The sequence below is a fragment of the Xiphias gladius genome, chromosome 7 (genome assembly GCF_016859285.1).
Source record: "Xiphias gladius isolate SHS-SW01 ecotype Sanya breed wild chromosome 7, ASM1685928v1, whole genome shotgun sequence".
Classification (NCBI taxonomy): Eukaryota; Metazoa; Chordata; class Actinopteri; order Istiophoriformes; family Xiphiidae; genus Xiphias; species Xiphias gladius.
In genome coordinates this window covers 19,259,817-19,287,158 of record NC_053406.1, presented here as the reverse complement: position 1 = coordinate 19,287,158, position 27,342 = coordinate 19,259,817, and the positions used below count along the sequence as shown (strand labels likewise).

The 27,342-nt window shown below is 36.3% G+C and overlaps 1 protein-coding gene across 8 annotated transcripts in view; it reads right to left on the bottom strand.

The window, feature by feature from the left end:
• ncam1b (neural cell adhesion molecule 1b) overlaps positions 1-27,342 on the bottom strand; it is a 73,942-nt gene that overhangs the window by 23,340 nt on the left and 23,260 nt on the right. For 4 of the 8 annotated variants that reach the window (XM_040130581.1, XM_040130584.1, XM_040130586.1 and 1 more), the window contains exons 2-9: positions 19,601-19,675; positions 17,622-17,831; positions 15,912-16,055; positions 13,489-13,626; positions 12,979-13,096; positions 9,969-10,129; positions 7,319-7,461; positions 5,916-5,939 (exon numbers count right to left, since the gene is read on the bottom strand). In XM_040130581.1, coding sequence (XP_039986515.1) covers positions 5,916-5,939; positions 7,319-7,461; positions 9,969-10,129; positions 12,979-13,096; positions 13,489-13,626; positions 15,912-16,055; positions 17,622-17,831; positions 19,601-19,675 — 1,013 coding nt within the window. The remainder of the gene's footprint in view (positions 1-5,915; positions 5,940-7,318; positions 7,462-9,968; positions 10,130-12,978; positions 13,097-13,488; positions 13,627-15,911; positions 16,056-17,621; positions 17,832-19,600; positions 19,676-27,342) is intronic. The other 4 variants (XM_040130583.1, XM_040130585.1, XM_040130589.1 and 1 more) reach the window with 1 other exon arrangement.

Genomic DNA, 27,342 nt, shown 5'->3' with positions numbered 1-27,342 from the left:
CTTGCTGGGTCTCTCAATAAGCAATGACGGTTTTAAAATAAGCAATTTTGTAGCAGCTCTTCCTACACCCCATGTGAGACTTGGAAATAAATCTTTGCCGACAGGTGGCCCACGTAATATTGAGTAATTTTGCGAGTGAAATGGCCTGCTCTGAATGTTAACAATACTTGTACTATTGTTTCAAATGAAGTGTTTTTTTTCCCTGTTATGCTTTGATTGTATTTCAAGGCTAAAATAGACAAAAATGTGATTTGCATGAATTAAGAATTTTAAGTCTCATTCTTTAAAAAGATGGATATGATAGCACCTATCCCTGTCAGTGGATGTTTATAAATCTGCAAGCACATAAGCTTTAAAAACATTATTTTTTGGATTATAAGAATTGATGGCCTGAAGATTCGCCAACTGACCAAAACCACACAACTTAAATAATAACTAGGGCTACTTGGGTTATTGTCCAATGTTATATTATTGTTTGACTGGGACTGACATAGGCTTAACATTTTATCAAGTTATTGAGAGTTAATCAGATATATCAAGATAAATTGGTGACTATTATATTCATGTTGGTCATAAATCCCACTCTACTGAATACAATAAAACACCCTGCCGAACACAGAATTATTTTACATCATGACAGATAAAATCAAACCTCTGAATAACAAACAAATAATTTGAATTGTACTAGACAACATGTTATGTCAAGTGAAATCACAGTGACACTGAAAAGCCCAACTCCGCAAGACTAAAAGCGTTTTGGAAAGCATGCTCCATGGATTTCAAGAAAATGTTAACCATGAAAATGAGATGTGAAAATGAGCAAAAAAGTATTGAAGCGTAACAAGCAAAATGATGAACAGCTATTTCATCAGGTGCAACAGCACGAAAATGTCAAGTAAATGAAAGCAATCTGCCAGAATAATTATAGGACAAAACAGTGAATCAAGCCCCTGTATCATCCGCTCTCATAATCAACGCCAGAGGCTTATAAATAACACAAAAAACATATGGTGTTTGAATTCAAGTCGCTTATATCACTGACAGACCTGATTCACTTTTTAGTATGAAAATAAACAAAATGAGAAAGGTAAAAAAGATTAGACAGTAGAAAAAGAGAAAAAAAAAAAAAAAAAATTTGGCAAAGCTTATGCAAAGCTTATTGTATGAGGGTGTTTCATTATGTTCTCAGGAGCATTGTAAGTCGTCTACTGTCACATTAAAACGCACTGTGCACTGTACATCATTACGAACAGCAGTTGGCCGCATATCACCACCGTGCTGAGAAAGAGCGAGAGCCCAATTAAAATAGGCAACCTAATGGTCTGTAACATCACCAGCCTCATCCACACACTAGTTTGCAGCCTCTGCAGTAGGTGAGCTGACAACTATCACTGTCATATCTGTGACAGGTGATTGTTTAAGACAAAGGGACAATGAACAACAGCGGATGCGAGCATGCAAAACAGAAGACACCATAACACAATCACTTCTCAAAGCAAACGCGCAGAACAATATGGTGACAGTTCCCTGGGGACTTATCATTTTTCTAGCCTATTGTTATTTCCTTCCGTAGAGAATTATCTTTGCTCTTTGTTCTGACATGACTTGTAAATGCCAGCGTGAAGAAGGCAATGCAGAAAGAGGAGACATACTACCACAAATACACTAAACACGTAGATGTACTGAACCCCGGCTGTGTTTTACTCACTGGGCGATACCTGACATAAACTGATGAGTATGCATATTGTCATCATCCTGTATCATTAACGGCTAAGCCTAGGAACCTCTGTCAGTACGTCCCTGGAAACGTCACGTTTAAAGCATGCCTCTGTTCCAGATGCCCTTCCTACATCGCTGCCACACAACATTCATTACAAATTTTCTTTGAGTATATCATTACAAATAAAATACTCATGAATCTCTTTTCTCAGTTCTTTAACTTCTCATTGGAAATGTGGATGTTAGACAGAGAACACCTTAAAAGTGGATTTTTGGCCTCAAAACTACAATTTTTTTTTTTACAAAAACACACTGATTACAGACATAAAGTGCCATCACCAATAATTAGTCTTACTTGACTAAAACTTCTCTCTATATAGTTTAACATATTTCCAGATAATTACAGCTTAAAAACTCCCTGCATCAAGCAGAATGTTTAATATGTATTTAAATAAGCAAAACATTCACTATGTAGATAATGTACAAAAGCATGGATAAATTCTCAATTTACATTTTCATTTATTAAACAGAGACACTTATCTAAAGCGACTGATAGCGAATGCATTCAAAGGACTGAAACAACCAAATATCACCCATGAAGTTGATATAAGTTTTAATAAATAAATATATATATATATATATATATATATAAATAACTTTGCGTTATAAACAAAAACAAAACTATCCTCAGATAAGTACCAATTTGAATTTGAAACATAACTTTAAGCCGACATACTCCCGCAGTTTTTTTTGGACCATACTCCTTTTATCCTGTCCTTTTTATGTGCAGTACCACTGCTTTTCCATTGTATGATACAGTAATCTCCTTCAGCCCTCACACTGTGAATCTCTTTTATCACGGTTATCGGACAATGCTTTTTTTCTGCTTACACTGAAGATTTTATTCAGAATCTTCAGAAAGAATTAGTTTCTGCGTGTTAACCTTTAAAATCCAAGACCACGGGAGAATGGGAACAGAATCAAACAAAGCCAGACAAAGATCTGAATTGCTAACTGTCACAGAAGATCAGCTGTAATATAATCTGTCTTGTTTTTTTACTTGAGTGATGTACAGTATCTGAAAGAATTCTCTAATCCTGATCTTTTTGCTCAAATATTACACAGTAATTTAATATCTTGAGCTGCAGAGACTGTCTCCTCCATTTGCGGCATCATAAATAAATAAATATCATAGTTCACACATCAAAGGTAAAGATAACACAATTAACACCTTGACCCTCTCTGTTTTTTTTTTCCTTTTAATTTTAATAGCAGGTCCCCTGAGAGTCTGCTATAAAGTCATTGATATTGAAAATGATAGAAAGAGTAAATGTTAGCCTAAAAGGTGCCCTGTGGAGTTTTTTTTTTTTTAAACCACTGGCAGCACAATGGAACGATGTTTTTACACATGGGCCCACATTTTGTTCGTCCTTGTGCATGTGCATGAAGACAAACACGAACATTCGCAGGCATGCAGGCAAGGTGACACACAATCCTGCTAATGGTTTCATGCTATTCCACTGATCTACAGGTGGAAGTGTCGCTGCAACAACAGCAGGGAAGAGAACTTCGAGCAAGTAAACGTGGATGTCAACAATGCAGATTTAAGAAGAATCAGCTTTTCACATATTATATAAGGAAAGAAATGCACATATTTGTTAGACTTAAAGGATATGCACAGTGTGATCTGGTGAGTAACACGGAATGTAAAGTGAAACATTTGTTTACTCCACAGGGCACTTTCAAAAAACCCTAAACAGTATGTTTTTTTTAGGGCTCTTAAAGGCTGTATTCTATCTTTCAAGATGGAGGTAAACCAAAACAACATAAACATGTCCAAATTGTTTCTGATGTTTAGTTTCTGAGGCTTTTTTCAAAGTTGGTACCATATGTGGACTAAGCATTGAACCGTTAAAAGAAGTTATAGTCCCTCTCAAATGTAAAATCTTAATTTATCCACTGTATAATACAGATTACTCAATAAACTGTTGTTGTGGTGAAAATACTGCTCATAGTTTTACTGTGCAGCGAAGATGATGAAATTGTTTTTTTTTACCAACATGTGAGTGTACTCCTATAAAGTTACAATCCACAGTCTATAATACACAGTCAGGGCAGGGCAGTATCAAATAAGTTAAAGCAAAACTGGAGTTTTTGTAAAACTACACTCTATTTGGGATTTATCACATTACTCTGATAATCCTTTTCTCTAATGCAACTGAATTTCAAGTCTAACAATAAACAGCACATCAGTGATATTTGTGATAAAGGAGAGTATTATATTTTATTATTATCACGGGGTTCTGCATAAATAAGGTAAAAAATGTCTAAGTATTGAATGTAAAGTACGTAATCTACTATTACCCTAGCACTTTAAACAAGAAAAATGAGATTTGCTGACCAACTAAGGAGCCGAAGAAATACAAATTCAAATAAATTGCTAATTGATTCGATCTATTCATCAATATCACACATCTAAAACGGCACAGGACAGATCAGTACTGGTTTTTCTGACCAATACAAAAACTCACATCAATATATTAATGATATTAATGATATATTAATGCCCTTAACATCCTTTAAAGTTTTCCAAAAAAATTATGAAGTGAACTAAGAGTTGCATTTTTTTCAATTCAGCATGTCCACCCCAAAAGAATGTTGTTTCACTTGTCACACCCATTCTAGATGAAATACAGCTGTTACGGTGATTACAGATAGCATGACGGACAGACATCAAATGAACAAACAGAACAAGACAACTAAACAATTAGCAGCCGTTGCCTCATGCATTCAATAGAGCCCCAATTTGGAAATCATTTCTCCTGCTGATAATCAGAACTACATGGGAAAACAAGCAATCCGCATCTACTCTTACTCTACAGTGATTCAGTAAGGCTGCTAATCATTTCTTTGAAGAAGAGATGCCACGGATCACACAGCATACTGCAGACTAAAGTGCAAAACACACTCACCACAGCGTAGCTGTGCGTCACAATACACGTGTCACGTGACGCGCCATGGTGCAGCATGTCAGTGACTACACAGCGCAGAAAATAGAAAATGGGTGGGTATTGCAAACTGTAGTCTCCTGTTTTTTTGTTAATACGAAAGTCTAAAAGCGTTATTCATTTCCTCAGCCCTCACCTGCAGAGTCAATCTTCACATCTACAGTATAGTTTGCCAGGCAATGGCTTTCATGACATTAAATGGTGAAACTGTGGGATGTAGAGCTCAGTGTGTTCATCTACCCCACTGATGAGTCTCTCCTCATCCATTGTGACAGCTTCAAGATAACAAAAGAAGCCGAGGTGAGGTACAGCAGCTGGGAGGCATTTCCGCAAAAAAATGCTGCTTCTCATGAGACATCTACACTGGATAATAGGACTGAGATGCAAACTGTTACTGGGTATCCATGTGTGTCACTGTGGGTGTTCAGAGTTACACATGGAAAAAAATAGGACTGTCGCAATGTGCGTAATATCGTGGTAGGGTGTTTTGCACTTGTGAGGCTCCACTCAAAATCTATTCTTGAATATCAAACATTCATCCCTGTAGGTTTGAAGGGTGGCTGTAAAAGGTTCATATTTCTGTTCCACACAGAGTGCAGTACTTGTAGTCTGCTTGAATTCATGTCAGGTAATCCACTTCACCGGCCACCTCCATGATCACTACGTTTCAAACACTCCTATTTTCATTTTTGTCTGTAGGGGTGAGGTGCTGGATACTCAAAAGATAGATTTTGGGTGGAGCTCTTTTACCCCTCAATTTTCAGATGATACTAACATAAGTGTTATACAATACAGTATTATGGAGATGACAGACAGACTGAGCTGGGTATGCATCCAGGCATCTTCATGCTGTGATGGAAGGTTTGAAATGATCAGGCAACAGCGACACAGAAATGGTGTTTCCCTATTGTTACGTTATTAACCAAATTTTCATCTGATCTCAAGAGATAAGCTTTACACACTTTCTGTCACAAGATCAGTGAAGTTTTCAGGCTACATTTGGAAAACATGCTGTAGTCGAATCACTTTCATGAACTCTGATGAGACCATTCCTTGGGGTTTTCAAGAAACAGCTGGGAAATTTTCAATAAAATGGGATTATTTGATTGCGTTGGGGGTTTTGTCAAATCTGGAGGCAGACTTTGCAACACTACTCCAGTACATTTCTGTGCCATGCAGATTTCATACCTGATAGATCCTGTTTAGATGTGCCTGTAGGAAGAAAATGTAGTGCATGTAATGGACTGGCTCCAGAGTTCCTCCATGAACTACAGTATATCTCTGAAGCATTTTCCCCCTCATTACCTGTCAACTGTAGCAAGACACCATGACCTTGAAGAACCAGGGGGCAATAGATGTATAAGAATACCAATCATGTATTCATTGTTTGTGATGGTTTGCACATGGAATATTGTCAGGATATTACAAAGAGAACATAGAGGGGTGTCAAGGATGTAATGGAAGGTAAAAACCAATGCGGTGCCAAAAACAAATTTAAAAGATGGCAGCACAATATCCACTGATAAAAATGATAAATTATAACATTTTAATATAAAATTTTTTCAATCACTGACATGAGCAGAATAATGGCAATAGTGATTGAAAAATGCTAAACAAACACTTGAGCATTCAAGTGTTCATTCTAGCAAATACAATAAGAAGCAGACAAAGTTTAATTATTGACTCAAATTACATGCTTGTTTTTGGGAATGTTCTAATTGGGTTTCTCCTGCTGATTTTCTTGACATTTGGGAAAACTCAAGTCAAATCTGAGTGTACTTGACATTACTGGCTGAGTATCGCTGAGCTAATTATAAGAAATCCACTGGGCCATCTCGAAGGAGCTGCTAATTTTGGGGAAATAAACCGGAGTACATAAAATCTGTTGAGGGTGTTTCACAATGGAATTACAGAAGTGTCCTCTCTGCACATGATCAATATACCCTTCAAATTTAGGTTAAAGGTAATCAATTCCTCTCCTTGAGACACCGGTGTCTTGGAAGTTTTGTTTTCCTCCCAGATGGTTACTAGTTTCTGTGTCCAATTTCCACATACTATACTATACTATACTATACTATACTATACTATACTAATGCCTTATAATGTATATTATAAAACAACTGGAATACAAGAAATGTACACAAAATTTTTCATTTTGTACACAGAGGAACTGATGCATGAGATTAACTGATATCAGTCAAAAAACAACTTCAGAAATACATTAATTACCTATTTCTAATTTGGAGGTATTACAAAGTGCAAGTAATGTAAATGTTTTCATGGATTTATTTCTACATTAATTATTTTCTGTGCTGCTGAGACAATATACAACCATCACCTGTCATTTTTCCCTTTTTTCTTCAAGCACCCACAGAGTGTTTTTATTATGTAATTTTCCAAATGTGTTCTGGTTACTTAAAAACTGCGAGGTTAAAATGCATGTATAGCATGCAACTGGGACACAGATAATATCAGGCTACTTTATGCCAGGTGTGGTTCATTAACTTCAAAAGCAAAACTGCTGGCAGGACACCGGGCCTTATTCAGTTAATTAGCTACTACTGTCATCCATATTGCCTTTATTATTTTACCTGCTCTCCTTCAGTGAAGACCTGCTCACCGTAGCTCCAGTTGATGGTGGGAGTTGGATCACCTGAAGCCTCACAAGTCAGAGTTACCTGTTCCTCCATCTCTGAAGTGCTCTGGTTTACGATGTATGTGATCTTAGGTTTGACTGTAAAACACAAACACAAAGTCATCACAGCCGCACAAGCATAACAAGACAGCCAGGTGGTTTGGCAGCACAAGTACAATAAGTAAAAGAGCAACTCTGTGGATTTGGGATGAGTTCAAAGGGAGAATGAGGATCAGTAGCTTGACAGGTGAAGGGGATTTTTTTGGCAGCAAAACTGTATTTAAGCTTTCCGAGTCCCAGCGGCAGCAAAGTTGTGATAACCATGTGTGGATACAAACTTAAATCATGTAACCATTTGTTTAGCGTATCTCAAAGGAGCCGGTCTTCATTTTTGTTTACTTTCAGCAAACTCACGTTAAAAACACCTGAGCTAACAGCACAGCATGATGCCACAACTGTGACATGAGCAGAGCAAAGCAAATTGAAGTACCACTTCTTAAGTGTAATGATGTGTATTACTCAGTGCTATCTTTTTCATTCCACTCCATGAAGGATGCATGGATAAGGCAATGTGTTTGCTAATTGAAAGCATATTCAATATAGTGAATATAATTTACAGTATTCAGCACAAGAAAACAACTGCTACCTTGTATTAAAATGCAGTAATTTCAACCAATAAGTATTTAATGAACAAAGGAACATCTGTCTCGTCATTTTGTTCCTGTTTGTTTTCTCATTAAAAACTTAAAAAATTGAAATTAAATCTGTTTTAAGTGTACTCTCGACATAATTGAAAATGAGGGCATGCCCTCAATGATTCTTCGAGAATTAAATCAAGGTTGAATGAATCAGTGAATGTTATTTCTGAATTAAGGATTTGAAAATGCAACAGTTTATATTGACAGCCAGGGGTGTCACAAACTGATCTGCAGGCATGGGATTAGAACTGAGTATCATTTTTTTATATGGATTGTATCAGCAATGTAAACCCTGATCCATTCAAATCCTTCCTTTATCATTAAAACACTGGAACAATTTTCTAGCATACAGCATTGTGAGCAAGAGGACCTTGGAACAGCACAAACAAATGAACAGGGGCAGGGGTTTCAATAACAGTAACCACACTGATGCTGTTTGTCAGCAAGTAGAGTCTTTTTTATTTCAAGTATTCTGCAGGTGCACAATGGTTATAAAAGCTTCTTCTGCTGGCTGTCAGCTAATTTTATTCACACTGGAGAGTGAAGAAAGAACGAAATCCTGCCTAAACCTTGCTGTTACTATAGCTCTGACACTCACACATACTTTTCTCCAAAGGTATTAATGCAGAACATATATTCTAAGTTCTGAGCTATTCAGCACTCAAACAATTTGCTTGACTAATTTCAGTGTTGCCGTATTGAAAGGATCTGAAAACCTATTTCCTTACATTGCACATGAACACAATCTTCTTCTAAAGATAGACCGGTTTTGCATATTTCACATGAGAGATGTCTGTGTTTCTGTGTCTCTCTGTAATCGTCTCACTGGTTTGAAGTGGGTGAGGTTCAGTTGGAGAGAGGGGTTGTCACGTACTTTCCTTGTACCAATCGGAATTTAGCAACATTTGAATCAAAATCAAATGACAGTTGTGAGGTCGTTTAGCATAAGCTGACGGTGCTGTCAATCAAACTGATCAAAACACACCCACACAATCTGGATGGCACTCAGATTTTAGTGTTAATCTCTTGATAAATAATACCTAAGAACATTAACTTTACCATTACCTGCTGTTTGTTCAGGAATGAATGGTAGATATTATAGAGAAATACTTAAGAAATACTAAAGATTTGAAACCAAGCTTTATAGGGCATCGCGGCTAAGTGTGCACTGTGCAACTGTATTATATTAAAAAGTATGAATATCCAGTCAGATTTGGTATTGACAGGTACCATATATTAAAGAACTCCAATCAGCATCGGGGCAAAAAACGTGATAGGAAAACACATTTGCAGCTATTATATTAAGAAATTACAAGCCTACAAGGACACACATGATTGCAGCCTTTTCCACATTGATGTAAGGAGACCGGAGCTTTGTGATTGCAAGAAAATCCTTGAGATAATGAGGTAAATAATGTGCTTTGAAAGGTGTCTTGAGTAGTTATATGGCGATTGTTTACCCACGAAGCTCTAAAGAACCAGACTTTGGCCACTTTTATTGTTTAGGAAAATAAACTGCACCAGCTAACTTAATGTAAATTTAATTGAAATGACTGGATGAACTGATATTGTGTTTATAAATGAAATTATTGTCATCATTGTATGACAAAGTAAAGGGAGCATAACGCAGTGGGCAAAAACTAGGAAAAAAGAAAAGCAATTCGTAGAGTTCAGCTGAGCTCATCCCACTTGGCCAGTTGTCTAAATCCTTAATCTCCATCCTTACATGAAACAATCACAACCCACGCTGAAACAACACCTCATTTAGTATCCCTTAGAAAACAAGACACATAACCATACTATTGTTCTTCCCCCCACCTACATACTCTTATACTTTATTCCCACACACTTGACACATTTTATATTGTCACTTTAATTCATGTATGCATATAAAATGTTTCTCCTTACCAAACACTTTTAGACTGAGCTCCTGTTCACTTTCCCCAGCCTTGTTTTTGGCAATGCAGGTGTACTCGCCTTCATCCAGCTTTGTAACATCCATCATTTTCATTTCTGAGCCATCTTCATTAAAGCTATACTTCTCTCCTGCCTGGAGAACCACTTCATTCCTGTGGAAAACATGAGTGTTGAACATTATACCCATCTATCCAATCAATTTCAAACAGTATCTTTAAACTGCTCGTTAACAGGTTGCTGTTCTTCAAAACAATTAAACTGGTTCTTAAACATGACCCTTAGAGCTTTAGAAAATATGCAGTAGTTTCTAGAGGAATGACAAAGTGGAAAGGATCCAATGATGAAGTAGAAGTGCAGTGATGAAAAATGTGTGAGCAATAATGTTTTTCTTTTGCAAGCCTTTTGAGATTTGGTATGAAGAGGCAATTTAAAATAAATGACTCATGTATTTTCATTTTGTCCTAGTAGAGTGTAAATTGCTTGTCACTATTGCCAGAAATGCAAAAGACATAATGTTCTCTCACCTCTAACTGTCTGCAATCATATGTTTTAGGCTTCAAGACAGCTTTCAAGAAGTTGTGGGTGCTGTCTAACTGCACAAGTATTAAAAAATGATTAAACTAAAAACCAAGACCAACAGGTGCTCCTGGGCTCTTTGCACTTTGTGACCCCCCAGTCTACAAAGCTAACTGCTGTCTTGGAAACAAAATGAACGGGAACAGTTTAACAAAGCAGGCGCCTATCAATGGCTGTATTCTGACACACAGTATAATGTGGCTCTTGATGACACTCTTCAGGTTTCACTGTTTAGATGCAGCTTTGATACCTTGTGATTAAATATCCTGTTGCAATGAATAAACCAGTTAGTAGAATATCCCAACTGAACCTACAGTGCACTATATGTAAACTGGTGCATATGACCAATACCATACCTGATGTGGGTATTTTACTGTATGGTTATTTCACTGACAGTGTTTAAATTTGCCAACTGGCAAACCAATTTTCCTACTGATAAGTTCTGGACAAGATATTCAGTCCATAAAAGCCACATTTTACAGGGCTTGAGAAGCAGCATAACTTAGTTTTCAGGTGGAGCCTTCGTATTCTGTTTCTATAAACACTTTTTCCTTACTAGTCATTGATGGGGAGTACAATGACATTTTCATGCAATCCTGCTGTATTATAGGCTTCAACAACCTTCATTACATTGGAGTTTAATAGGCTATAATGAATTTCATGTTTAATAAATATTTCTTATTTAAGAGGAAATGACTCAGTGAAATAAGCCAATTTAGAAACTAAGGGGGCAAATCTGAAGACGCAGGAACAAGGTTTGTTTATTTTCAAGATATTAATTGGTATATGGTATGTATGGCACATAAACAACCCAAACAGCTCATTATTTTTGATTAGGCCTACCTCATTAGTCTGTTGCAGATTTAACCTCTGCTGGGGATGAAAGTGAAAGGACTAAGTTCCTTACATGCAACAGCAATAACTTTATTATTAGGTGAAGTAAGGCATCTTCAGTGTTTTTTTTTCTGTTTGTTTTTAAATAGACTATGTTTTGATGTATATGTCTGACTTAGCTGCTTGTTATTTCTACAAATTAACAGACATATTGTGTAAATTATTAGGGCTAGGGATTGGTAACGTTTAAGATTTCCACTCTTACAGATACTGCTTATTGATCCAGTACTTGAACGGTACTGTTATCGGTTCTTTTGTTATTTTCTAAGAGACAAAAAGAAACAAATTAAGAGAAGAATTAACAGTGCTTCATTTTCTCATATGTATTGTATATAAATGAACATTCTATAATGACTACATTGTGATTATTGAAATGTAAAATAAATAAAATAAACATTTTTTACGGCAAAAGAAACAGCCATGTCTTCAACAAATCACTATTATAGACTCTGATTTTGTGATGATGGAAATATAAAACAAATGTAATGCAAAAGAAAATACAGTGGTATAGAGCAACACGGGTAGGGCACACAGGTAGGCTGCAAAAGGCCTAACAGTTCTTAGCCGTTCAAAGAATTATGAATACTATATTCCTTTTCTGCTAACAGATCATCCTAAATCCTACATACTGGGCCTTAAGTAAATAACTGAACGCAGGACTTTTTCTTTGACAATATTTTTACTGTCAACGTAGTTTGCCTGCAGCCATCAAATGAATAAATCCACACTCGCTCTGAGTGATCTGACACTGAAACTGAATTTCTGAACAACAGTTCAGATGATGCTCTGATCATTTCAGATTGACTTTATGAACACACCCTTAACAATCAGCTTGTTAATGGTTACTTTTAATAATATTAGTATAATTTTGTTAACTCCGTGTGTAGGCTCCAGGCTGCTAGCGTACATAATATACTTGGGGCAAGGACAGATGGACTTTGGCTAGATGTTGTGACAAATAGCCTGTGTTTCTGCTCTTACATGCAAAAGACTTGTTGCACTTGTGGCAACGAGAATTGTCAGCATCGTCTCTAAATATTTTTTTTATCTCTGCCATTGTCACTAAGAGCAGTGTATGTGTGTGTGTATGTGTGTGTTGATGTGTGTGTGTGTGTGTGTGTGTGTGTGTGCGCGTATGTGTGTGCTGCACGGTGCTGCAGCATGTGAGCAAGCTGCCCCCGCCCCTCGCACACAGGCTCAGAGAGAGAGATATCTCTCTTCTGGACTGTGAACAGCAATAACGCATCATAGACAAATGTCTTAATTGGAAACGGAGATGGTGAGATAAAATGTGCAAGATAACTTTTATGTAACACTAATAAATAGGAAATCTATTTTCTTAATTTCTCCAGTACCGACAGCAGAACCGATAACATCAGAGCCTATCGATACTACGGTCATTAATAATTTAGCCCAAGGGGCCCGTTTAATACCCGGTACCCATCCCTAATTAGGGCAATGTGCTAGCATCTGACAAGGGCTGCTGTAACTGTGTGAAAGCATTTGTCTCTCCAGTTCTTAGCAGTTTTACCTTTTCCAAGTCACCATGGGTTCAGGATAGCCATCAACAGCACAAGTCAACATGGCAGACTGCCCAACATCTGCTGTGGCATTCAGCTCCGACTGCCATACCCTGATGGTTGGGAGCACTGAGACACAGAGATATAAGATAAATAATTAAATAGATAGAAAGAAAAATAAATAAGTAGATACATACAAACATACAAAGACAGATAGTCACATAAATACACAGACAGATAGCAGGAGGGAAAACAGAAACAGAAGTAGTGACAAATTCAGAACACTTATTTTAGGCATACTCATTTGCTAGGCTCAGAAGTTGCAAGAAACAGACTTCATTAGCATGAAACATCTTTGATACATGGTTGCTCGGGGCAACTGTTTCCACAATGATGCTGAGCCTGGTCGCCTCTAAGGATCTACAGCTTATTTAATCGTCATGGGACACTTGCTGCACAAAAACATGCACACAGGAACAAAAAGGAAGAGGAAATGATGCGAGGGAGAAAGAGCAGCTAACCGTTCACAACGACCTTGATGACCCGCAGATCAATCTCGCCGCGGGCCATGAGCCGACCCTCGCAGGTATATGAGCCCTCATCTGTCTTCTTTATGCCACGGATTTGAAGGTGATTGTTGCTCAGTACCTTAAACCGAACTGAAAAGGAAGAAGAGAGTAAATGCAAAAAATCACAAATAGAGCCTATAAGAGTACCGTTCAGTACTGGAGTACTGGATCAATAAGCAGTATCGTTCAGGTGTGTTACACACTTGGCACATCAGGCACAAGTCAATCACATTAAGTATTTGATGATGGACAGCTGCTGCTGTGCTACCAGGAGGGTTCGTAGTGATTGAGTGAAACACAATAAAGAAAGAAAACTTTTGTCTGAATGAATAGGCCATGGCAAAGCTTTACTTTGATATATCTGACGGACAAATCATCAACATTTTAACAATCATTTCTGTTAGGCACTGATATCTCTGCATTGTAATTAATACAAACTTAATTTTGAATTTATGCATTTTCATCGAGCTACATTAGTGTGAGGTATATGTATTATTTTTGCTGGCCTGAGGGCTAATGTGATAAAAAAAAAAAATTGATGATAACAAGTATTTTTTGGGCACAAATTATATATTATTTCCAGTTTGTCAAATCCCGATTTGGGAGTATGTCAAACTCTCCTTCCACCAGCTCCAGAAAAAGAGAAATATGACCAAAGCCCAAAAGAACCCCCTCTGTTTGAGATGAAACGCGAAGCGAATAAATTTAATCATGTGGTAATTCAAAATACTATTACAACCCACACAAGTTTGTGTTGGTATTTTCCAGCAAGCAATACTAACAACATCTTACACTTTAAGATATTGCTCAGTGTCAAGAGTGAATAACAGCGAGTCAATTGTATTTTCAATTTCAAAACTAAATTAATTTTTCCTTTCAAAACACAGGATAAACACTGGAGAATAATGGCAACAAAAGCAGGCATGAAAAATTTCAAGTCTCTAACACTGGTAGATCTACCTATCCATTATAGTTTGCCATTACGTGACTGTGGTTATATTTTGACGATGTAGTCTTCTTTGATGTAGTAGTCTATGTCCATTACAGTTAAAATAACCCAGTAACATTTCGTTTGGCTTTTAGGTGGGACTTTTGTTTTAAAATAAGCTTTATGTGGGTTGTCTTAAGAGTTTTCCTCAAATCTTTGTTGACACTGCGAAACTGCAATACTGCGTTTATGTCATACTCTGAGGTGGCCAGATTACATTGTATTACTAATTTACACATTCAAGAGTACAATTTTCACTTTTGAAAGAAATACAAAAAGGTACACATAGATTATTTCTAATATACTTTCTAGTAAAATGGATTTAAAGTGTAAACCATAATGCAAACCATACTGTATGCAAACAAAATATCAAATGATATTTAAAACTATTCCTTAGGGCTGTAGTCAACCAAAGAAAATCTCGGACGACTGAAATCATACCTGCTCTTCAACCAATCAATTGGTCGCTGGGAAAAAAAAAATCTGCACATTATCTCTAGATTAACGAAACTGGCAGCAATGCACTGACTTCACTCTACCTAGTAGCCTTATTAGCTTAAATTAATTATAAACATAAAAATCAAGTATTTGTAGCATATAAAATAATGTTAAACTAATTTTATACTGAAATGATAACAACAGACTCAGAGCCGACCAGTGTGCACCTGCCCATATTCATATGATTTCAGAAAATAGAACTATATCAACTGGTGATCCCAGCACAAGATTGAGGAATATACACTCAAAGCCTTAAACACGAAAGTTGACAGAGAATCCTAACACAGACAAGTTAAGCCTACTGTTTTTAGATGATATGCCAGGTTGGTTGTTGAGCTGTGATATGCAAACTCTTGTTTGCAAAGTGTACACTCAAATTTTTGGTCATCGCCACGCCGACTACCTCTTTAACATGGTGTCAATTAGTTTGGAGCTGACTCATTCGTTACACACGTTCATTAATGTTAAAACAATTTAACATTAGGTTAGGCGAATCCAAAGCTATGAAAACGGGGTTGAGTGTTTTCACAACCCCAGTTTTTAAAAGGCAGTCTGTCTCTCCCACCACAGTAGTAAATAATGGATGAATCCTAGAAGGCTATTGATGTAGCGCTTTTCTCCTTATCAAAGTGACACCGGCAATTGTCCAGCCAATGAGAATTTGGTCAGACGAGAGCATATCGACCAACCTATCGACCAGTCGACTGGGAGACAACAGCCCCACTATTCATATTCATTATCTAATGTTTGTCACAGAGTTAAGAGTTGAACAAAATTCTAATAACTGAGGACTATTAAAAATGTTCCGAGTTAAAACAGATAGCAAGAGATAATCACCATAGGAAGTGAAATTGAAATGTGATCCCCATGCTGTTCAGAGAAATCTTACCATCTTTTTCCATCTGTATTCTTGCTCCTTTATATTTCCAGTGGACAGTGGGAAGTGGTGAACTGATGACATCACAGACAATGTTGGCATTGTCTCCTTCAGTAAACTCTTGGGGTGAAGGTGCATTTGTGAAGGTGATTTTTTCTGTAATAAAACATGTAAAACACATTTTTTTACTAACTGACATAACAAGTCTCATCTAAACTCCTTCACTTTGTATGACTTGTTCAGCATTTATTTTAAAATACTCCTCCACATGCAAGAGGATGTCTTCATAGTTGAACAATTTTTTTTTTTTTTTTCAATAACCGGCAATTTTCCTGCAAAACAAAAAGCTAAAATTGGAAGAGTACTTGGCAATTTTAACAATCACCACACATTTCCGCATACAAAAAAATCAAATTTTGAACCATTTTACAAACCAGTACCAAAATGAATAAATTCCATGACCACAACAAACTTCCTTGTAACTAGATTGAGAGGACTTTCTTTCCTTCAAACTTGCTATCTCAGGCAATGCTGAACATTATTTCAACTGTATTATCACTCTAAATAAGCTCCCCTGACTCACTATATGTTACCAGAACTGAAGTATTTCTAATCTACAGTTATTTCTAAAACTAACCAAGTGGTTAATGGAATTTGATTGGAGTTCTACGCTGTATGGAATGAACTAACGTTACCTTTCAAACTTGACTCAGGACAAAATCCAACAATCACACTCAACTTCCCAACTGTAAGGCCATCCAGACAAAGTTTAACACATGAAAAAAATATTTTTTAACAATATTACCCAGCTTATCTTTTGCTGATTTTAGCTATGCACTCATAAGCTGCATATGCTTTTTTGGTAACTTGGTGACAAGGTGTAACTTCATCACTCAGTCACTCAGTCAGTCACAAACATTTGCTTTTCTAGGGCTAGCCTCACTGTTGCAGTCCAGCCAAAAAGATAAAACTGCAGCTGTAACTCTAATTGCCTGCAGGGGGCACAGGTATTATTTTCTTTGCTGTGGGTTTAGCTGCATTCCATCTACAAACTGCTGCTGCTATTACTTTCCTTTCCTATAGGTGGCAGAAGTTGGCACGTGTATAAGTGGTCTGACAGTGGCAGTAGCTTACTTAATGTGACTGTGCGAGTTTGTGAGTTTGAGAGTTGGCAGCAAGGTAGTTCCATGAGGTGCTTCACATGGAAAAATAGTTGAATTTTCCTAATTAAAACACAATTTTCCAATTTTTTTTAAACATTTACTGAGCTAATACAAATGCTCATTAAGAAACAGCAAACTGAAATATAAAACTGCTTTCTAATTTTGCGATAGACAGTGTATACTGATTTTCATATGCAACATCTACATGGGTGACCACTTCTAACAATAACCTAAAATAAGCACTGAAATAGAAACGTTCTGTTTGGAAAATCAACGGATTTTCTCTCTGGACATTTGCTGATGTTTGGCATTCATGGAAAATAAAAGCCATTACTCACAAGAACTGCACAACAGACAGGATCATTAAGCAGCTCTCTAATGGTCTTCCGACCGTTTATTGAACAGATGAAAAATCCATCCTCACTTGAGAAGAAAAAAAAGTAATGTGTTGCCCTTGAGCAGTCAATAAAATACTATGAGTTCAATAAACAGATTTTTTTCTACTGTGCTCATACCACTCAATAATTCTGAAAGCGTATGAGGTTGGGGAGGTACTTACGAAAGATTTTCACTTTGACGGTTGACTCCCCTTGCTGGTCTCCATTGGTAGCGACACACTTGTATGTCCCTGCATTCTCAGTCCCAGCTTTATACAGTGTGAGGGTGGAAGATGACCCATCATTACGGGTTACTGTTATATCTGGTCTGTTCGGTTCTATCCTGTCCCCACTTGGTCCAAACCAGTCTATGTGCTTGGCAGCGCCTACAACTGAGAGCAAAGAAAAGAGCGGTAAATAAGAAAACAAGTATCCGTAAGGAACAGGTTTAACATCAGCGCCCGCAGACTGATCATTGTGGGTTGTACGTTCTTCTGCATGGGATGAAGCCTGTGGTTTATACATTTTAGCTGTTTGAAACAACCAAAGTTTCAGAAAAGTAAAATCAAACATATCAGCCAACAATCAACTCAAAATGGTTTGGGTTTTTTTTTTTTTTTCTTACCTTGAACAAATGTGGGGGGCAACAGGAAACCCAGAACATTAAAGGAGATGTCATGCAACAAAGGTCACTTATTGATTAGATTGAAAACCAGAACATTTCAGCCACAAAGATACATGATACGCATCCTAGACCTTTAGATCACCAGGATGCCGCTAAATGTTCTTAAAATATGGCTTATGAGGTGACGTAGTTTTACCAGAGGATGCATAGTTGTTAATGTGAAGTACTTGTATTAGTACTCAGTATTATTGTATCATTTGTCCCTCATCTGATTAAAGTCAAAAGTACTGTTTCTGGTTTATACAATCACTCAATAATCTCAGATCAAAATACATTCCTGATCTCCTTGATGAGTATAAACCCAGTGGGTCTCTTAAATCTTTATGAAGTAGTCAGCTGGAAAAACCTGGAGTCAGAACCACACAGGATGAAGTTGCTTTTAGCTGCTATGCTGCACACAGATGGAACCAACTTTCTGATGATCTCAGATGTGCCACAACTCCAGCCATTTCTAAATCTAAATTAAGACCTCTGCTGTTCTCCTATGCCTTTGACTGATTGGTTTCTCTATTGCAGTTTTATTTCCTTTGTTGCATTTGGGGCAGCTTACAACTTATTACTGCACTGTAACAGGATTTTAACTGTATTTCTGATCTATTTTTATTTTTGTCTATCTGTATTTTATTTTCATTTTCTGTATTTTATTTAATTTGATCTATTTTTTTAAAATCTCATTTCATTTTACCATAATTGATTTTATTGTTTTTTATTGCTTATTGTGTTTGAATGTCATTCTAATGCTTTTCTTCGCCTTTGTAAAGCACTTTGAATTGCCTCTGTTTTTAAATGTGCTCTATAAATAAAGCTGCTTTGCTTTTGCCTTCGAGTGCCAGTTATTTATGAAAATATCTGTGCAGTGTGCACTCATAGTACTAACGTGCCAACTTGAATCAGGCCATTTTCTGGCAGAATTCTTAGAAGAAGTTGTTCAAATTTTGTTTCTGTTTTTTTACATTAAGCTGATCTGATATATGAACAAATTATTATTTTGCTATCGTAATGAGAATATAAACACAAAACAGAGACCTCTGGTTCTGCTGACCTGACTTTTTGTCTATTTAAAATCACTCTATGCTGTATCTTTACAAAAATCTCAAAACATGAGTAAAAGCTGAAAACCAGTTGTTTAGGAGCAGATTTAATGCCTTCACATGCAGTTTTGCCTTCCCTTAAGTAGCTTCAAGGTTGTAGACATTATCTTTTTTCATAATAATTGACAAATGTATATTCTGTATCAGCTTCTTCCAAGTCTTCTCTGATGCTCTATGATGTTTAGAAAGTGAAAAATTCCAAGACGCTACGTTGTTCCATAATCTAAATTTCTCGTCCTTCTTATTTCATATTTGGTATCTTTGGAAACTTACAGCTGTGTGGGTCTGAACAATGTTTAAATGCAAAACATGTGTTTGTATTGACTGACCCACCAAGGTTTAAGGGGTTAGAAGGACAATAGTCTGGAGAGTTTGATTAACTTACCTTCACACATGAAGAACTTGGACTCTCCAAGACTAATCTCACCATAACTTGGTGTGATCTGCACTTCCAGCGAAACTACAACAGAGAAAAACATTTATAAGACAAAATCAGAAACTTGGCAACTAATACATGACACACTGCTTAAGAATGCAGGGATGCTTAAAACTGTTTCCTTTTTTAAGAGATTATTATACTATTATATTATTATACAATATCTGAAACAGAAAACATTGACATTTAAAGTATCCTACAGGCTGATTAGACCTGCAGATTTAGACCCATCAATGTGTGCCATCTAATTAAAAAAAATAAAAAATTCTGTTATTTGACTGAGACACAAGTATGGCCTCAAACACTTTTGAGCTTAATCAGAATAAAATTTCACTTGCTTCCTGTAGAATCTCCCAAGGGGGTAGTCAAGGGTTCCTGTGGTTGATTAAACCGGGCCGAAAATCCCAGTCTATACTATGTATGAGCAAGCATATGTGCATGTGCATGTACCACCACTAGTGTGCACACACACACTGCAGGTCAGGGTGACAGTTGGCAAAAGTGACATAGGGAGAGAAGATGTGTCTAGTGAAGATGAACTGGAGTGAACAGGCAAAATGTTTTCTACAATGCAAACACATGTAAGCGAACAGGCAGTGATTGATTTATTTGCATCTGTTTTAACAAAAGTTCATTTTCCAAAGTGACATTCCTTCAAATGTGAAAATGTAAAGATAATTTTTAATCACATTTCAATCACAGGACAGCCAAAAGTTCACAAACGTTTCCCCTAAGTAACTGATATTCTGTCCTTTCATGATTGTTTACGACGGTTGATTAATTCTTGTATATTAAACTTATGAACCCTGTAACAACTAACACGTTGTCATTAGTTTAAGCAGATCTTAAATCAGATTTTTAATTACAACTTTTGTCTAATTCCTTCTTTTGGATTTACTTGATAAACTGTAAATAAAAATTTCTAAATGTGTTTAACATGAACAATTAATTGGCTCAAATACTGGGCACTAACACATAAAATGTCCTAGAGTGATCACTGCTATATATAACTAGAAAAAAAATAGCTACGAATTACTAGCTTGTTTGAAAAACAAAAAACAAACTTGAGAGCATGGTTTATGAAATATGAGAAAATGGTTAAATTGCCCATAATAATTTTCCAGAGCCCAAGTTAACAAATTGAAATTGTTCTTTTTTTGTTTGTTTTGGTTTTTTTTTTTCTTCTTTTTACCAGAAGTCCACATCCCAAAGGTATACAGTAAACCATAATAAAAGACTAAGAAAATCAGCAAATATTCACATTCGAGAAGCTCGATTTTTACAACAACTGATCAGTTATTGGTTATTTTTCTCAATTAATTGCTTAATCTCTTGACACAACATCCCAGAAAAACATACAAGAGCAAAATTACTGATACTGAAAAGGCTAAACCTGAACAAAAGAAACCCCTAGATTAAAAAGTGTAAGAATGTTACCCACATATTGTATATTTTTATTGATTATCTATTTTTGTTTCAGTGATGTCACTATTAATCCAAACAGTTACTGTTATTAGTGTGAATGGTTGCCAGTCATGGTGGCTTCCACTCAGAGGTAAAAGTTACAAAAAGTGGCTTTAAAGTAGATTTTCTTGTACTGATTATGAATCAAGTACTGATACCAATCAAATAAATAATCAATTATGTGATCACTTTATGAAATCAAGTGGTAGAACCACAAAATATGAGGCCAACAGTAAAAGGAAAACCGATAGATACTAGTGATAATACTTATATAATACTTTTGTTGCACACAGGCTAATTCACCATCATTCATACTTACATTCATATTAGGTTTATCAAAAATAGGCATCGAATACATTGCTGAGTTTAGACTCTGAAAAACTTGCTCATTATACCCAAATTTCAATACACCAAATAACGTTAGCTATATCTTCCAGAGACTGATATTTAACAGGTATGTAGAGTATGATCCCTCATCCCATTAGAGCACAAGTGTTAGGTAGAAACTCACTGTAGTTTACACTGTCTCTGCTGTCAAATTATCCTCATTTAAGTCAATTTAACACGAAGCACAATGCACTGTAATCAATTAGATACATGACAATGAATCATTTTGAAAATGTTATTTTTATATGAGCAAAACTGTTTTGTTTTTGTCAGCAGGATTTGATGTTCAAAGTGAAAGAACATGAAAACCAGGCATCAAAACCGCATGCATTCTCTTTTCATATGAACTACTAACTAAAACAATGCTGTGCTAATTTTATGGACAAGGATTTTATTTTAATTGGGCTGAGGTAATAAGTACAGTGGGTATACATGTAGGCAAAAACAAACAGGCAACTCATGTGCAGCAGAGGCATGACAATGATTATTCAAGTCAAGAGAAGTTTATTTGTACAGCCCATTATCACATTCAGTGTCTGAAAGCGCTTTATATCAGCAATGGTTCTCAACCTAGGAAAAATCCTCAAAAACATACTATGCACACAATTACAATGTCTGATACCAGAACAGAAAGTGGTGACTGAAACACAGAATTAGATCACAATTCAACAGTAGAAAAAATAAAGGTTCAGCTCTAATGTGACCCATTATAAGAAGTCTAATAAAGTAAAAGGGTCCCATGAATGTCAAATGATAAAAGCCCTATAGATAAGTCCATGAGCTGCTGTTCAGACACTTATTCCCTTTGACATTATGCTGGGAAGAGACATAGACGGTGCAGTCAAAAATGAAGAAAGGTTACTAGTTCAGGATTTTTTGTATACTCTGTAATGTTCTCAGAGCAATGCAGAGGCTGCAGAATCATGAAGAAATATGCTATATGCTTATCACAGCATTGCATTTGAAGAGAAAATTAATTGCAAAAGTAATTATTATATTATATTGCAAAAGCACTATTATAGTTATTCAATATGTTTAATAGTACAATGTATATATTGTACACTTAGTTGCAAGTTTATTAGTGCATCCAGCTAAAACTAATGCAGTCTAATACAGCCCTGCAAAAATCCTACCCTGGTGAAGGATATAACGTTTTGGGTTTTGTTTCAACCCAAAAATATCTAAATATAACACCTATTAGTATAAAGCAATGCCGTATAACAGCACCAAAAAGTACAGCCTCCAAAATAACCATAAAGCTGAATTAATAACTAACAAATCCATTTAAACCAAAACTTGACCTTATAACCTTCATGAATGTCTGATTTATTGCAGGACTGTTGTATTAGACTGTGTTAGTTTTAGCTAGGTGTACCTAATTCACTGACAAATGATTCTACAGTATAATCCCTACATAAATGGCTTACTAATAGAGGAACAGGTAAATTGATAATATAAGAAAAAACTATCAAGATAAGCAAGGTCAGTTTAGCCTAAGTGTTAAGATATCAGAAAACTTTCATTTGACTGGATCAATCATGTGCATTGAATAAATGTCATGAAGTCAAAAAGCAGAGAGCCAGATCGTAAAAGCTGTCAGTATACTTCACAACACTGGTTTTCCTATACTAAAACTAAAAATGCCAAACGATTCTCATATCCTCAAAGCAAGCTGACATTCAGAAGGATGAATGTCCCACTGGGAATTTGCATCACATGATCTCCCATCCTCTTCCCTGTGTCTCACTAAATGTTTTTCTTATTATTCTGTAGAATATTAGAATACAACAACAACACACCTACACACTCAGGGAGTTTTCCAAATTAAATTATTCTGTAGCCGAAGTACTAATTGGTTCTCTCACATCGAAGGCAGAGCCGTGGCTCGTCTTCGCAGATAGTTATGAACAAGAAGACAGAGTAATTGCTCTCCAACCAACAGCTCACTTTTCATACATTAAAGAAGCTAACAAGCTACTGTAGTTCAAGTCCAGTTAAAGGGCAAAAACTCAAAGCAAGGGCTGGCCAAATTACAAGAAGCAACTGTGTGTCCTAGAAATTTTATAAGAATCTGAATCCCTAGTCACCAACACATTTTAAACCCAAGTAGGGCTGAGACAGCATGGGGATCTCCACATGATAGAAGTTAAAGGATCGTGCACAGTAGATAAGAGAAGACTACATTAAGCTGAGAATTACATATACACTCATTTTAGAAAGCATTTTTGCCTATGACACAAATTGCGAACATAGTTAGCTTACTGATAAATGTGACATTATCTTAATGCCTTAATTTAGGACAGTATTTTTAGCCATGCTAAGGGCAAGGCTCTAGGGATGGCAATGTTGGTCTCTTGATCAGTCCACCACATTGGTCCATACTGAAACATAAGATCATAACAAAAAGTCTTGACAACCATAGCCATGAAATCTGGTACAATCCTTGTACCAATTCCTTACAATGAACTGAAAAAACTTTGGTGATCATGTCACTTTCTCCAATGCTTTGGTTTATGACAATCAGGTCATCAGCTTCAGCTGTACTTTGTGTTTAGTGCTAATTAGCAAATGGTAACTAAACTACATAGTAAACATTATACTTGTTAATGATTAGGATGGTAGCATTGTCATTGTTATTATGTTAGAATGCTCGTGTTAGCATTTAGCTCAAGACATTACTGTGCAAGTGTAGCCTTATAGTGCCGCTAGCACTAGGCTGTAGTATCTTGATCTTGTTGCTTGCTTACTTGTTTTGTAATTGATTTCCCATATGCCAATCAATATCAAGGGTGTGCAGAATGACATGCACAAATGAATAGATTCCAAAACCTCTTTTCACAAGGAACAACATACTTGTTTTAAAATTTTTAAACAAAATCTACTGATTTATTAAAAAAAAAAAAAAAAATTAAATTCGAAGTGAATTCTCAGACTTGTATTTTCTCATTTCAAAAACCCAGCCATTAAACTGCACTGTTATTTCACTGAACTGCTAATCATCAAACACAAACTCTTAAACCTGCTGTAAACTTTGTACACCTCGAGTTCTAACAGAGTTCCATGAAAGAACATTGAAACTATGACTGTTGATTATTAACACCGGAACAAGGACTTAAAAATGAGTAGAAAGGAAGATGGCCCGAGAGCATCAGAAGGTGCTATGTACCACTAATTGGCAAAACTAACCTTAGGCTTATAAGTCTTGCATACAAGCAGGAGTTACATGCCAAAATCTGTGGTAAATTTCCTAGATTTTAAGGCCCACTACAGAAGACTGGTTGAGAGACCTAAAGAAAAATAAACGATTCAAGTAGGTAAGAGTGACCTAGTTTTGGGGAAACATGCAGTCTCCCCGCAGTTAAACTTGACATTCCATATTAAAATGCCTCTTCAGACTAGGGCTCTTCATCCAAAAACTTAGCTTTAACAAAAAGTGTACTAAGTTGAAAAAAATTCAATCCCCTTCCCATCAAAATCGATCTATATCGACCATCTATAATACAATAAATGAAAGCAGGAATGCGAAGTTACAATGCAAAGGCATCTTGCAAGAATTTCAGATACATAGACAAAAGACCAAGTGGAATTTTCTATCGACAAAATAATGTCAGGGAGACTGACCACAAACATTCAAAGACGAGGTTGACGCTGCCTCAGAGTAGCTTTAAATTGCATGTCACATCAATACTTGCGTTCTTAAGACTTAAGAGGAATAAGCCAAGAAATAAAGACATACTGACATAAACCAAAGAGGGTAATTACATTTAATATTCTCTGCCTTCAAGACATTTCCAATTATGGATGCAGAATACGGTTGGAACCCCAAGATAAGCTGCCAACAAATGGATGAAGATTGTTGGTCTGTCCCAAAAACTGAGCAGCAAATTAAGTCTTATTTACAACTGCACCATGTGTTAAGTTTGAAATAAACTTGACAGATGATGTATGAGCAGAGAATGATGGTCTATCTAAATTATACCACAATACCAAGAGAAATACCAAGAAAACACCAACGATAAATCTACTTGTTGGTCTGTGGTTTTTCTGTTTCCAAACAGGAAAGCACAAGGCAAATTTGAATGCAACATGGGAACTATGGCTTTGACATTAGCAGTTCATTTGTGATGTAACATTTACTGTAACTGTGGGCAATGTCATATTTGGATGCAGGCTGATCGTGACTATAGGAGACAGCTTGCAGTGTCAATAATTCAGGCCTTTATAGGACATTAACAAAATCTTAATGTTTATAATCTTAGGGGAATCTCATTAAATTATAGTAACATGTAGAAAAATGCTATATTATTAGTCGTAGCATATTATCATTTATATGGTTTATTTTTCTGCCACTTCTTAATGAAGATCACATTTTCATGAATGAAAATAATGTACATTGAGGTCCTTGAGCTATAGTAATCAGTGGCTGCAGTTGGAGGTCCTCAAATAGTCCCACGTAATCTAAACCTACCCTTTCTAGTTTGGGTTGTGTCTTAAATTATGTTATGTTGGAAGTAACTGATAAGATATGAAGAGTAAGGACACCATATAGATGAGGATTTATGCCGAGCCTGGCCTCTTTCCTCTTGCTTCTGTAGTTATCTTAGAACAACACCTCGGGTGCTGCAGCCTATGCCATTGGATGCTGTAGTAAGCCTTGACGCAAGCCGTGACTTCCTTCACTTGCTGTGTGGGATTATGTTCATTATCTATTCTGCCAGCGTAAAAAACACAGACACACAAATATATACACACACACAAACATTTAAACTTCTGCCAAATTGAAAGTCACAGTTGTAAATCTTAGCTTAATTATCTTTAATCTAAAATAAACAAAAGAATCTAATTTGTCCTTCAAATGAAAGGTTCAATGTAACTTGTGATACAATACTAAAACAATATTTTTAAAATTACATATTTATATTTTTCCCCAAGTATATAACGGCAGTATATGAGAGAACAGGTGATTCCGTGATATGTTTTGTGTTTATTTACTGCATTAAAAGCTTTCAGCTTCAGTTTTAAAGACTGCTGAGATAAAGTGGTGTGCCAAAATTAATGAAGATTGAGCATTTTAGACACACACACACACACACGCGCACACACACACACACACACACACACACACACACACACACACACACACACACACACACACACACACACACACACACACACACAGAGCAAGATGAACATGTCCCACTATTTCAATGTCAATCAGCCTTTAACTAGTAGCATCTGAACTGCTGCAAAGACAATCATTTTAGAGTTCAGATGCCTGCAGGAATGTAGAGCCTTGTGCCTCTGCCTCAGTAATGGTGCCAGTTTGTTTATGATATATTGCAAGAGAGACTGACTCACAATGCACCACATATTTCATGATGATAATGAATTGTCCCACACCTACTAGCTAAGAAAAGCTGCCAAAAACTCACCCACTTAGACCCAATTTATGATGTTAGTTCAGCATTACAAACACAAAACTTGAAACACATACAGTATTTTTCAATAGTGCAAGCTTACACAAAGTTTGTTACAACTGTTGGGGTATTGTGGAATTACAGTAAAATGTGTATTAGACCTAGGGCTGCAACTAAAGAGCATTTTCATTATCAATTAAACTGGCAATTATTTTTTTGATTAATGGATTAGTTGTTTGGTCTCTAAAATGCCGAAAAAAAACCCCAATAAAATTTAATATAATTTCCCAGAGTCCGAGGTGATGTTTTCAAATACTTTTGGGTTTTGGACTATTGGTAAAATACAGAAAGATATTTATTATATTATAACATAAGACTGGAAAAAAAGTGGCAAATCCTCAGACTGGAGAAGCTGGAACCATC